Source organism: Poromitra crassiceps (assembly GCF_964638095.1).
Source record: "Poromitra crassiceps genome assembly, chromosome: 5".
NCBI classification, from domain to species: domain Eukaryota; kingdom Metazoa; phylum Chordata; class Actinopteri; order Beryciformes; family Melamphaidae; genus Poromitra; species Poromitra crassiceps.
The window spans coordinates 48,154,413-48,166,636 of record NC_139642.1 but is presented as its reverse complement, the minus strand read 5'-3'; the positions used below and the strand labels follow the sequence as shown (position 1 = coordinate 48,166,636).

The following is a 12,224-nucleotide window of genomic DNA, read 5'->3' as shown; positions in this document are numbered from 1 at the left end:
CAAGTTGTGTAAAGATCACTGTGACTTCAATACCCTTTCTCTCTGGATCTCTCTGTAATTGTGCCTGTATGCTTGTATTGTGTGTGTGTGTGTGTGTGTGTGTGTGTGTGTGTGTGTGTGTGTGTGTGTGTGTGAGTGTGTGTGTGTGTGTGTGTGTGTGTGTGTGTGTGCGCTGTCCACTCCACTCCTACAAACACACACAACCTCTTTTCCTCTCCAACACCCACATATAGGGGTATTAGTGATTGACCAGTTGTGACCTCTAATAATAATAATTTATAACTAACTTGTACGGAATATCTTATTTGTAGCCTACTAATATGATTGTTTGATTGCATCATTAGTCTCTTATAGGTTCTCTATCTAGGCTACTTTAGCAAATATATATATTACCCTAGTTTTTGCATGGTAGTAAATGGTATCATTGAGGGTGACGCGTTAGACTTGGTAATGGCGCCCCTTAGCAGTCAAATAGGTGAACTACTGGCGCACCAGGGCCACAGAGTGGCGCACTCTGCATGTAACATGATGGGTCACAGCTTACAGACCGCTGTTCAGTGAAGAAACTCATGGCAATTGTAGGCAAGCCTACAGGCGTATTCGTGTGGGTGGTTAAACGGAGTCTTTAGAAACTGGAGGGAGGGTTGTTGTTTAGGCTATGTGAATGTAATTAGAAAATACAATTGTTTTTCTGCAATGATATCAATTCATCTGTAGCCACACACAGCACAGCACAGCACAGCACAGATTGGAATTTAAAAACACATTTGAGAAACAGGCTATGTCGCATGCAAAGCTATTTCAGTATAGGAATATTATAGACATACTAGGGTATCGGCTTCTTCGGTGAACCCTAGACTTGCGCGCTGTGCGAGCTCGCCGCATGCAGCTCGGCTGCTGCGTGACCTCGCCTGCTCTATGGCATGCGCAGCGCACAATCGCCTGCTCTATTGACATGTGCAGCGCACAATTGCTCACCTTCGCATCACTGATGACATCACTGTCACTGATGATGTCACCATGCCTATGACATCACTGATGATGTCAACATGCCTATGACATCACTGATGATGTCACAATGCCTATGACAGCACTGATGATGCCACAATGCCTATGACATCATCAGTGCCTATGACATCATCAGTGATGTCATAAGATGATTTGGTCAATAAATAAAGATGTCACTGATGACATCACTGATTATGTCATAGACATTGTGACATCATCAGTGGGACAAAAATTGAAACAGATATTGCCCACTTGAAACAGAACCCACTTGCTCCCTTTTATATAAAAAAAGGTCAAGTCAGTAAACTACTGAGTAGGCTACCACAGACACACCATAAATCCTAATGGGAATATTGTGTAGGCTATCAGCCTTGCAATTGCGCCACAGAACACACGGTGGCGTGGAACATCAATAGCTCAATCAATTTCATACTACTGTATTATGCCAAGCCTATAAATCATTTTCTGTGCAATTGTATGTCAACCATTGCACAAGCACATTATTGACTCATTCTGCCTGCGGACTAAAAGAGTTCCCAATGTTTTCCATGACAATAACACCAAGCATCCACATTGTGCAACACAGACTCCCATTTGACAATTAGTTTATCCTTGGGATTTTTATTGCTAAACTTTATGTGGATGGAAAAAGTGAAACCTATGCTATCATTCAATTTTAGTGAATGAAATGACAGTAAAAGTGAACGTATCTTTCATTCTCCTATGAGATCCCTAACCCTGGCCTGCTGGACCCCAGTTTCATAACCGGTGCCCCAGATTCTTCTGCTGGAGTTAACATGAACTTGGGAGCGTTGCTTGCTTCCCACTCGGGTGGTATCCCGCTCCCTCCCCTCCCACCTCCCCTCCCTCCACCGCCCGCCCGCCCGACAGAGCCTCCTCAGCAGACAGACGGACAGCATCAGCTCAGCTCAGTAGCGCTCAAAACAGCACACGCGCATTTCCACCAATCGTTCTGTTGCTCTAACTTTGTTTTTATGCAACTTTCTTTTGTGTTATTAGGCTACCAACACTGGATTCCAAACTAAATAACTTTTGTTTTCGGTAAAAGAAGAGCGTATTTTCCCACAGCACAGGTAGGCTACAACCATCATGACTACAGCGGGCAACAACAACGCATCGACTGATTAGAGGTAAGTTACGAGACGGATTTCCCACGATTTCAGTTGTATCAGAAACGATTTGCTGCGTTTTCCCTATCGAAAATAACAATTTCAGTATAATACACTTTAGACAAATCGAGAAATGTTTTCACAAATGTGTAAACTGGTATGGCAATATCACAGTGAGATTAAAATAATACTAATAGGTCGCAATAAACTCACTATGATCATCACAAACTCCCTTTAGGAGTTGTGTTTGTAAATGTAAGGGAATTGCAGCATCGCTTCAGTGTCTTGGCTTCTGTAGGAGCCAAATCGGAAAAGTTTTGATTTGTTTTTTGTTTTGATGATGGTAGCGAATGATGATGTCATTGTTGAACTGTAACGAAAATTGTGATGTCACTGTTGAGAAAACTGGAAATTATGACATCATTGTTGATGTCACTCTTGTGAAACCTGCCATAAATGTGAGCAGTTGCAAGCTTAGTTAGATTTTTAGTTGACAACCTTGTCCTTGCAGTGCCTTGGAGTCCTTAAACAACTTTGCCTATATAATATTTTAAGTATTTCCGAAGTTGTCTTGCTGAGCGTCTGCCCTCATACTAAATCTCTGTTAATGAGTAAACTTTGGGAATTTGGACGCTGCACTAAGCGCTCCCTCTGGCTTTGATTCTGATTGATGTTCCTCTCTTTGTTTACCCCCAGGGGTCATCTCAGTTCTCTAGGGCTGCCTGCGATGTTCGCACTGTGACCTCTACGTTTGACAGGGTTCCTCTGTGCCGTGAGACTGAGATACAGCAAACAGGACGCAGACACATCAGGACCATGGACGTCGGTAACGACGTGGATCTATCCAACAATAACATCCACCCGCTGTGGAAACGGCGCGTAGACAACTGTAATGGCCCCAGCAAGCCCAAACCCCGACCCGTCAGTTACCAGATAGACGGGGTCGTGACGACGGACTTCCCTGTGGAGGACACGTGTTCCTTCACCTTGAGCCAGCCTGATGAGAGACTGGTGGCCGCACCCTCGGGCAGAAACACAGTGGTGTTGAAACACGTTTTAAACAAACCAACCAGGAAGACGCGGGTGGTTCGCAGCATCAGCATCGGACACCTCTCTAATGGACGCTTCTCATTCTCCAAGTTCAAGTCAGACGTCAGTAAATCGGCCTCACTGGACAACAGGGTGAGCAATGGGGGCTATGGGAGAGGCAAAGCGAACGGGGACACAGTGTGGCCCGGCGATAAGCACAAACGCGTGTCCCCGCCTGACGCTGTTTCCCCCGAACACTCCTCTCCTGTCCTGTCCCCCCGCACCCCTAACAACAACAACTACTACCACAGCCACCATCACCCTCCCTCGCCTCCTCCACTCCATCCCTCTGACCCCAGCCCCTCTCCCCCTGCCCGGCGTACCCCTACCCCCTCCCACAGCTCCACGTCCTCCAGCATCCAGTCCCTCTCCTCGCTCACCTCTTCAGACCCCCCCACCCCGCGCTCCTCGTCCCCGGCGCTCCACAGACAGTCCTCATCCTCACCTGCCTCCACCCAGGAAGCCAGGCGTGCCTCGTCCTCCTCCTCCACCTCCAACTCCACCTCACCCTCTCCTTCTCTCTCCCCATCCATCGCCCCCTCCATCGTCCTCAGCACCCACAGCGCGGCCGCCCTGAAGATGGGCACCCAGCAGCTCATTCCCAAGGGCCTGGTGTGTGACAGTCGGCAGAGCAAGGCCCCGAGTCCCGCTGGGCCGCAAAGCCAAGGTTTTGGAGGTCTGCTGGGGTTGGACAGCTCAAAGCGATCCATGAAAACCCTCAGCATGGTGGAGACGGGAGCCTTCTTCTCTACGGGAGGTTATGGGGGACACGGTGAGCGGGCGGATGGGGAGAGTGAGAGCCCGGGGACCCTGCAAAGGGGCCTGAGGAGTACGTCCTATAGGAAGGCGGTGGTGAGCGGGGTAGACCTAGAGGTCCCATCTCTAGACCCCAAGGCCCATCGGCTGTCCCAGCCTTTCCTCAAAGGAGTACAGGAAGATGAACCAGAAAAACCAGCGCCCCCAGCCAGCCCAGCCAGCCCTGGCTCTGCCAAGCCTGCCAGCCCTGGGACCACCAAGCCTGCCAGCCCTGGCTCTGCCAAGCCTGCCAGCCCTGGGACCACCAAGCCTGCCAGCCCTGGGACCACCAAGCCTGCCAGCCCTGGGACCGCCAAGCCTGCCAGCCGTGGGACCACCAAGCCTGCCAGCCCTGGGACCACCAAGCCTGCCAGCCCTGGGACCGCCAAGCCTGCCAGCCGTGGGACTGCCAAGCCTGCGAAGAACAAGGTTTGATTATACACTCGCTGTGTCACAGATAATATAATGTAGTATACATGCTTTACACAAGGTGTCAAAAATGAAACTCATTTGAGCATATTTCTCATCTGAAAAGCAATTTCCTATTGGCTGCCTGTTGCTGAACTCATCAGCAATGTACATATTTGTAAACTCAGGATCTTGAATTGTTGCTCCACCAGATTCAAATTTCACAACTCAATAATAATAACATTAGATTGAGTTTTGATTGGGCTTTTCAGAGGTCCCTTTGCTTTTCACTAGTTGGGGGTCCACTCCATGAGAAGTTCCATGATCTAAACTTACAGCCCAGGCAGAGAGCTCTTTGGAACAAACTTAGCTGCAGCAGCCATATTGGCCTTACAAGGAGACAATGAATGCTGCTGTTGGGAGACATGAAGTAATGCTACACCACGTGCACGCACGCGCACGCACACACACACACACGCACGCACGCACGCACGCACGCACGCACGCACGCACGCACGCACGCACGCACGCACACACACACACACACACACACACACACACACACACAATGGCTCTGTAATTAGACAGGGGTCATTGAAAGAGGTCACTAGAATGGCCGAGGGTCATGGGCAGGTGGGCAGGTGACAGAGGTATAATAGAGGTAGGTATTCTTACCAACATATTTAACATAGACTGCTGATGGGGTCCCCAGAATAGACTTTTGTAAGAAACAACCATCATAGCAAAAATGTGAACTTATTTATTCTCCAAATATTAGTTATGTAATTAATGTAATCTGAAAAAAAACATTATTTTGAGAAAGTTACAGTTAATTCGTTGTATTGTATTTCTGACTTTGAACATCATCTTATATTAGGAAGAGCAGTACAATATATAGGATCATAGAGCACATGAGGAAATCTGCGTCTTCTGCATCTGATCTGTGTCTGTCTCCGTCAAAATGACAGTGTGTCTCCCCCCTTCCTGATAATGTGTGATACTTTAAATTAGCACTCAATAAAGTTGCATCCATTAAAACTGCTTAGGTGAAAATGGGTGCTGGGGTCCCCCAAGACCGCAATACATGAGTATTTTTAAAGGGTGCTGGGGTCCCCCAAGACCGCAATACATGAGTATTTTTAAAGTACGGTATGTGGTGTGAATACACAGGAGGTGGAACCTGGTCTTGCACTTAAAAGAATTAACTTTCATTTCCTATAAATGACACTGCTAAAAAAGGGGAAAAGGGAGTGGCTCCTCCTCCGTGGCCTCTCTGTCACTGGTCTGGTTCCTTGACCTAAATAAACTGAAACAAAGTCAAACAGAAACAGAAAACAATGATATGACGTAATCATCAGGAACAAATTGATTGACAAAGTCACGAAAAATTTGAATGATAGAAAAAAGTATCTATACCTCTGGGGTCTGCGGGTACCCCAGTCGGTAGGATGAGGACACAGGCATGCGTGTGTGTGTGTGTGCTTTTGAAATGTGTGGCCCCTCAGATGTAGTTCAAGTGATTACATTGTTTCTCTTTCAGAGTCCTGATAAGAAGAAAAGACTGACCAGTCAGAGGACGTTTGACAGTGAAGGTGAGAAACTTCTTCACAGCTGTCCGTTAAAACAAAACAACACAAAAAGCAGCTGTTAAGGTGTTTTGTTTTTACCACACTTTTCTTTCATCCCATTCTTTCTACACTTCCTGTCCTGACATAAACACATAAACAGACAGGGAAGATCATTATGTCCCTATCTCTATAGTATCTGGTATTCCTTGCAGCCATTGTGATGTCTCACTCTCAAACACTGTATGTTCATGTTGTGCTGAATTTAAGTGTGTGTGTTTGTTTGTGTGTGTGTGTGTGTGTGTGTGTGTGTGTGTGTGTGTGTGTGTGTGTGTGTGTATGTGTGTGTGTGTGTGTGTGTTTTCAGAGGAAGAGCTGTATCAGAACTACCAGGAGAAAGCCTTACACAACGACTCAGACGAGGATGCAGAGTCCAGGGAGCCCAAACCTGACAACGGCATCGTGCTGCAGTACAGGCCGATACGAACCACCTGGAGCCAGCTCACTGTGGTCAGACATAACACACACACTTCCTATCTCTCTCTCTCTCTCTCTCTCTCCCCCCACCCTCTATCTGTACATCCAGTACACAGACGAACATAAACACATAGTGCTGTGGTTGTGGGGGGTTGGAATGCCACTCCTCTAAAGAATGCTGTCCTATCCGGTTTGGCAACAGTCCCTCCATACCCATCCTCCCTCTCTCTCTGTCTGTCTGTCTCTCTGCATCTCCCTATGCTTCCCGTTGGGAGCACAGGAGGATCTGATCCAGAGCCTGGGGTGGGAATATGGACAGGACAAGGCAGCCAGGAAGACTCCTGGGCACAATGCCAGTGTGTTGGCGAAGTCCGGAGAGTCGTCAGAGTGGAAATATGCGTAAAATGCTGCCTCTAGAGAGCACACTGGTGGCTCTGCATTATTACATCATATAGTTTAGGGCTTAGGGGGATGTAGAGGACGGGGAACGGGCTAATTTAGTTTTCTACTTAGGCATTTCCTTCTGTCTGTTCACTGTTATCTGGAACTGTTGAGGAGGGAGAGCGAGGGAGGAGAGACCGGCCAGACGGAGACAAGGTTGAATTCTCTAATGGCAGGGCAGAGAGAACTGATGAATGATAATAAATGTAATAAATGAAGGGAAATTGGATTGAAAGTGGAGAACATTCAGTAAATGGCTCCAGTACCCATTTCTTCCCATGTGTCTGTTTGCGTGTGTCGGTCAGCGAGACACAAAGGCGAAGGAGGAGGACGGAGCAGAAGCAGATGTTGTTGTGACCATTTGGCCATGTCGGCTCTCTCCTTCATTGCAGCTGCTAACAGCTGGGGCTCTTTTAGTGTGACTGACTGTGCTTGGCCAGACGGTACATGATGATGTAACACTGAGATTCTTCCCCCCCTTCTTGCTGATTTCATAGGAACTGCCCACATGAAAGATTCCGGTCTGACAGGAAATAAGCGTATTCCTAGTAAAGTCGATAGAAATTCAAGTGAAGCGGAGAGAACCAGATATGCAAGGTGTCATGTCATCATCTCTCTCCTGCCTTTCAAAGCAGTCTCCTCAGACCTAGTTCCTCCCTTCCCATCCCGCGCCCGAGGCACTTTGTTGACACTAGGTTTTGATGACATGCCATGTCCTAGATAAGTGTTATTACTAATGCTGTCCTATTTGATCAGCAGGCCATGTAGCTATCTCGCCCCGGCAGAGTGCCTTGAGTTGCCTGAAATTCTGTCAAACTAGGGTCAGTTTTGTGATCTTTGCTTTAAACAAGGACACATGGCTTCAAGCTTTTGCCAAAGGGACCTTATCTGATATTTGACGATAACGATAGCTCGTTGATTGGGCTACACCCAGTGAAACAGCAAAGCAGGTTAAGTACAGTAGGCAGGAAGGGGCAGCCCGGCAGGTGGTTGCTGGGACAGTAAAAACGTATCCAGCCTCACAGCAGGTTCACACAAGAGACAGAACATAGGCAGAACTGAAGCTTGAGGCAGGCTGACGCTTAACCGTTCACACAAGAAGCCTTCTCTTTTCCTCTCAGCGCCTCCTCGGCGCGCCTTGAACCCCGCCCACAACTCCCATTGAATTCATGCCTGGCAGCTGAAAGTAGGACTGAATCCTGAATGATCGCTCCAGCGCGGCTTCGGCGTGGCTTCAGGGTGGCATGGCGTGCGGCTGGTGTGAACGGTCTCACCTGTTAACAAGGTTAACAACGCCGAAATGAAACGGCATGGTTTCAGCGTGGCTTTGGCGTGGCTTTGGTGTGGCTTTGGCATTGCTTCGGCGTAGAGTGTGAACGGCCACTTGCAGTGAGACTACCTTGCTCTTATTTAGAGCAAGAGGTATAGATAGGCATGAGTTTGAGATTTGGCACAAGGACAAAATGAGGAAGAAACAATAGTGTGTGAAAGCAATGGAGGAAAAGCAGCAGAGATGTTTAGTCTGCTGCAGGTGTGTTTGGTCTGGGTGTTTGCTGAGAAAGGAGAGAAGCCTACAGGAGGGGTTTCACTTCCTCCTCACTTAGAAGACAGGATGGGCAGCAAGTGGAAGTGAGGACAGACGGCTCTCAGGATGTTGCCTCTGTGGAGGGACGGATGAGTCGAGGTAGGGCGAGACCATTAAGGATTTTTCTCAATATCAATCTATATCACCACATGGTTCATGTATGCAAACTCGCGTTATATAACCAAATTAATGTTCACCTCGTTGAACCGAATGGTAATGTTAGATGTGATGTCAAACAAAACTGACATTTTCAAAGAATATTTCTACCAGGTCTCTCATTTTTTATCAGAGTTTTGAGGTAAAATTTGCTTGCCATCATCAATTTAGAGTACAGCAGAAATGTGTCACGATATTAAAATATCTTCATATCATCATGATATGATTCGACTGAAAGACGATGAGCGTTAATATTTAATTACCGTCCAGTCCTAATTAGAGGGAATGATAGAGCATGGGTGGTTTTGACAAGAGGCAGGTATGCGGAAGGGTGCAAAGAAGAAGAAAATGTGGGCTAATATAATAAAAGTTTTGTTTGGAACTGTGGTACTAAAAAGTCTAAATGGTCCCAGAATGGCTATGAAAGAAGTTGCCAACGACAACATGTGTGTTTTTGTGTGTGAGTGAGTGAGTGCATTGCGTGTGACCTGCTAAAGCAGTGGGTGAAACAGGAGATGGCCGTGTGGTTTTATTCCACAGAGAGAGAGAAGCATGCACCACCTTACCTTCACTCCTTTATTCAACCCTATTCAAATATTCCCTGGACAAAATCACAGCAGCCACATATGAGACCACATCCACCACTCTCATGTAAACCATATGCTTTCAGCCAAACTAGACACGCCAAACAGAGAAAAAACAAGAGACGTCCATTTAACATATTATTATCCTATAGAAAAGATGTTCTATCCACACAAACCCCCCCCCCCCATAGGGTGTCTCATGTCCACTCAAACCCCGCCTCTCTTCCCCCTCCCCATTTCGAAAGCAATGTCGCTGAGGATTTATTTAGTTTGGTATGCAAAGTGCTCCTTTGTTAGTGTGGGGGAGACAAGAAAGACACACACACACACACACACACACACACACACACACACACACACACACACACACACACACACACACACACACACACACACACACACACACACACACACACACACACACACACACACACACACACACACACACACACACACACACACACACACACACACAGAGTAGTAGCCAGCATGTCTGTAGATGCAGAGGGCCATTGACCTTAGGAAACCTCTTTAGGCTCTCACCTCAAAGTACTGAGGCGTAATTGTGACCTGGTATTTTAGATGACTTTTGAAAACTTTTCTTCTTTCTATATTTAGTTCCATTGTACTGAAACATTCATTACAAACTGTGTTTTCTCTTTAGGTCAAGAAAAGCGGCCTGTCTGACAAACTGAGTCAGGAGGAACGCAAAAGGCAAGAGGTAGGAATCATATTTTACTTTTCATTTGGGCCAGAGTGCTCTGGCATTTATATGAGAGTAATCTAATTTGGGCCTACAGACACACACACACACACGCGCACAAGCACACGCACACGCACAAGCACAAGCACAAGCACACGCACACGCACACGCACACGCACACACACACACACACACACACACACACACACACACACACACACACGCATGCACACAGTGAAAAGTTAAAAGGCATTAGTGGGGGATGGCTGTCCATTTGGTTGCTGTAAACTCCAGCAGACCAATAAACAAAACTATTAAAGTAGAAGAACAGGAAACGCTCTGTAGACAAATACAGATGTAAAGCAAATGACAGATGCTCCATACATAATATAACATAAGTATGGGACCCTTAACACATGAAGGAGAATGATGTGATTGATGAATCAAATCAACCACAGATGGATACAATGCGTAGAGGCACAGGCCATTGCTCAACAGCATGCGATGCCAGAGACATGAATGTAACATAATAGGCATGTCAAGCATGTTGTACTCCTGAGTCACCACCTGGACCATGGCGTCACTGAAGCACCGGAAGTCACAAAGAGTTGTAATTCAACTGCTTAGTGTGAACAAGATAATTCATATTTGAATGAGTAAAATGCTTCCTTTCTTTCTGACCCCCCCCCCTTCATCTCTCTCTCTCTCTCTCTCTCTCTCTCTTCCCTCCGCTAGGCCATCTTTGAGGTGATCTCTTCAGAACACTCCTATCTCCACAGTCTGGAGATCCTGATCCGCATGTTTAAGAACTCTGCAGAGCTCAGTGAGGCCATGACCAAGACCGAGCACCACCACCTCTTCTCCAACATCGCCGATGTCTGTGAGGCTAGCAAAAAGTATGTATTGTGTGTGTGTGTGTGTGTGTGTGTGTGCGCGTGCATGCACATGCATGCGGGCATGCATGCACACACGTGTGCGTGCATGCGCACACATGTGTGCGTGCGTGCGTGTATATAGAGTATGTATCTTCATGGCTGGCGCCCTCTGTGTATATGTTTATGGGTCTTAATTGGGATGGCTGTGCTGATGTTAGAGTGATGACTGCTAAAATGTGCTGTTGTGTTCCTATCTTTTCTAGCTATAAAGCATGTCAGTGTCTGGGATTTATGGCTGTGTGCTAATGTGCTGAAATGTCTGATGTAACTGTAGGCTACTAGCTGGTAGACCTCACTCATTCAAACGGTTTGTCTGTAAACACTCTTTATGATTATACCATTTTTTATGCCTGATGTTCTTCCTTCACTCAGAGTTGTTTTCAGTGTGGGTAGGCAGTAGCCTACAGAGCTACATACAGAGTGGTTCTCAGTGTGGGTAGGCAGTACAGAGCTACATACAGAGTTGTTTTCAGTGTGGGTAGGCAGTACAGCTACATACAGAGTTGTTTTCAGTGTGGGTAGACAGCACAGAGCTACATACAGAGTTGTTTTCAGTGTGGGTAGGCAGTACAGCTACATACAGAGTTGTTTTCAGTGTGGGTAGGCAGTACAGCTACATACAGAGTTGTTTTCAGTGTGGGTAGGCAGTACAGCTACATACAGAGTTGTTTTCAGTGTGGGTAGGCAGTACAGAGCTACATACAGAGTGGTTCTCAGTGTGGGTAGGCAGTACAGAGCTACATACAGAGTGGTTCTCAGTGTGGGTAGGTAGTACAGAGCTACATACAGAGTTGTTTTCAGTGTGGGTAGGCAGTACAGAGCTACATATAGAGTTGTTTTCAGTGTGGGTAGGCAGCACAGAGCTACATACAGAGTTGTTTTCAGTGTGGGTAGGCAGTACAGCTACATACAGAGTTGTTTTCAGTGTGGGTAGGCAGTACAGCTACATACAGAGTTGTTTTCAGTGTGGGTAGGCAGCACAGAGCTACATACAGAGTTGTTTTCAGTGTGGGTAGGCAGCACAGAGCTACATACAGAGTTGTTTTCAGTGTGGGTAGGCAGCACAGAGCTACATACAGAGTTGTTTTCAGTGTGGGTAGGCAGTACAGCTACATACAGAGTTGTTTTCAGTGTGGGTAGGCAGCACAGAGCTACATACAGAGTTGTTTTCAGTGTGGGTAGGCAGTACAGAGCTACATACAGAGTTGTTTTCAGTGTGGGTAGGCAGCACAGAGCTACATACAGAGTTGTTTTCAGTGTGGGTAGGCAGTACAGCTACATACAGAGTTGTTTTCAGTGTGGGTAGGCAGTACAGCTACATACAGAGTTGTTTTCAGTGTGGGTAGGC

At 46.9% G+C, this 12,224-nt stretch overlaps 1 protein-coding gene across 1 annotated transcript in view; it reads left to right on the top strand.

Annotated features, from left to right (window-relative positions):
• Positions 1-1,924: 1,924 nt before the first annotated feature.
• The window catches only part of LOC310776932 (rho guanine nucleotide exchange factor 26-like), a 39,212-nt gene continuing 28,912 nt past the window's right edge, over positions 1,925-12,224 (top strand). The window contains exons 1-6 of the mRNA XM_083637146.1: positions 1,925-2,159; positions 2,835-4,451; positions 5,971-6,022; positions 6,363-6,505; positions 9,903-9,959; positions 10,677-10,837. Of these exons, the coding sequence (XP_083493272.1) occupies positions 2,955-4,451; positions 5,971-6,022; positions 6,363-6,505; positions 9,903-9,959; positions 10,677-10,837 (1,910 nt within the window). The 5' untranslated portion in view covers positions 1,925-2,159; positions 2,835-2,954. The remainder of the gene's footprint in view (positions 2,160-2,834; positions 4,452-5,970; positions 6,023-6,362; positions 6,506-9,902; positions 9,960-10,676; positions 10,838-12,224) is intronic.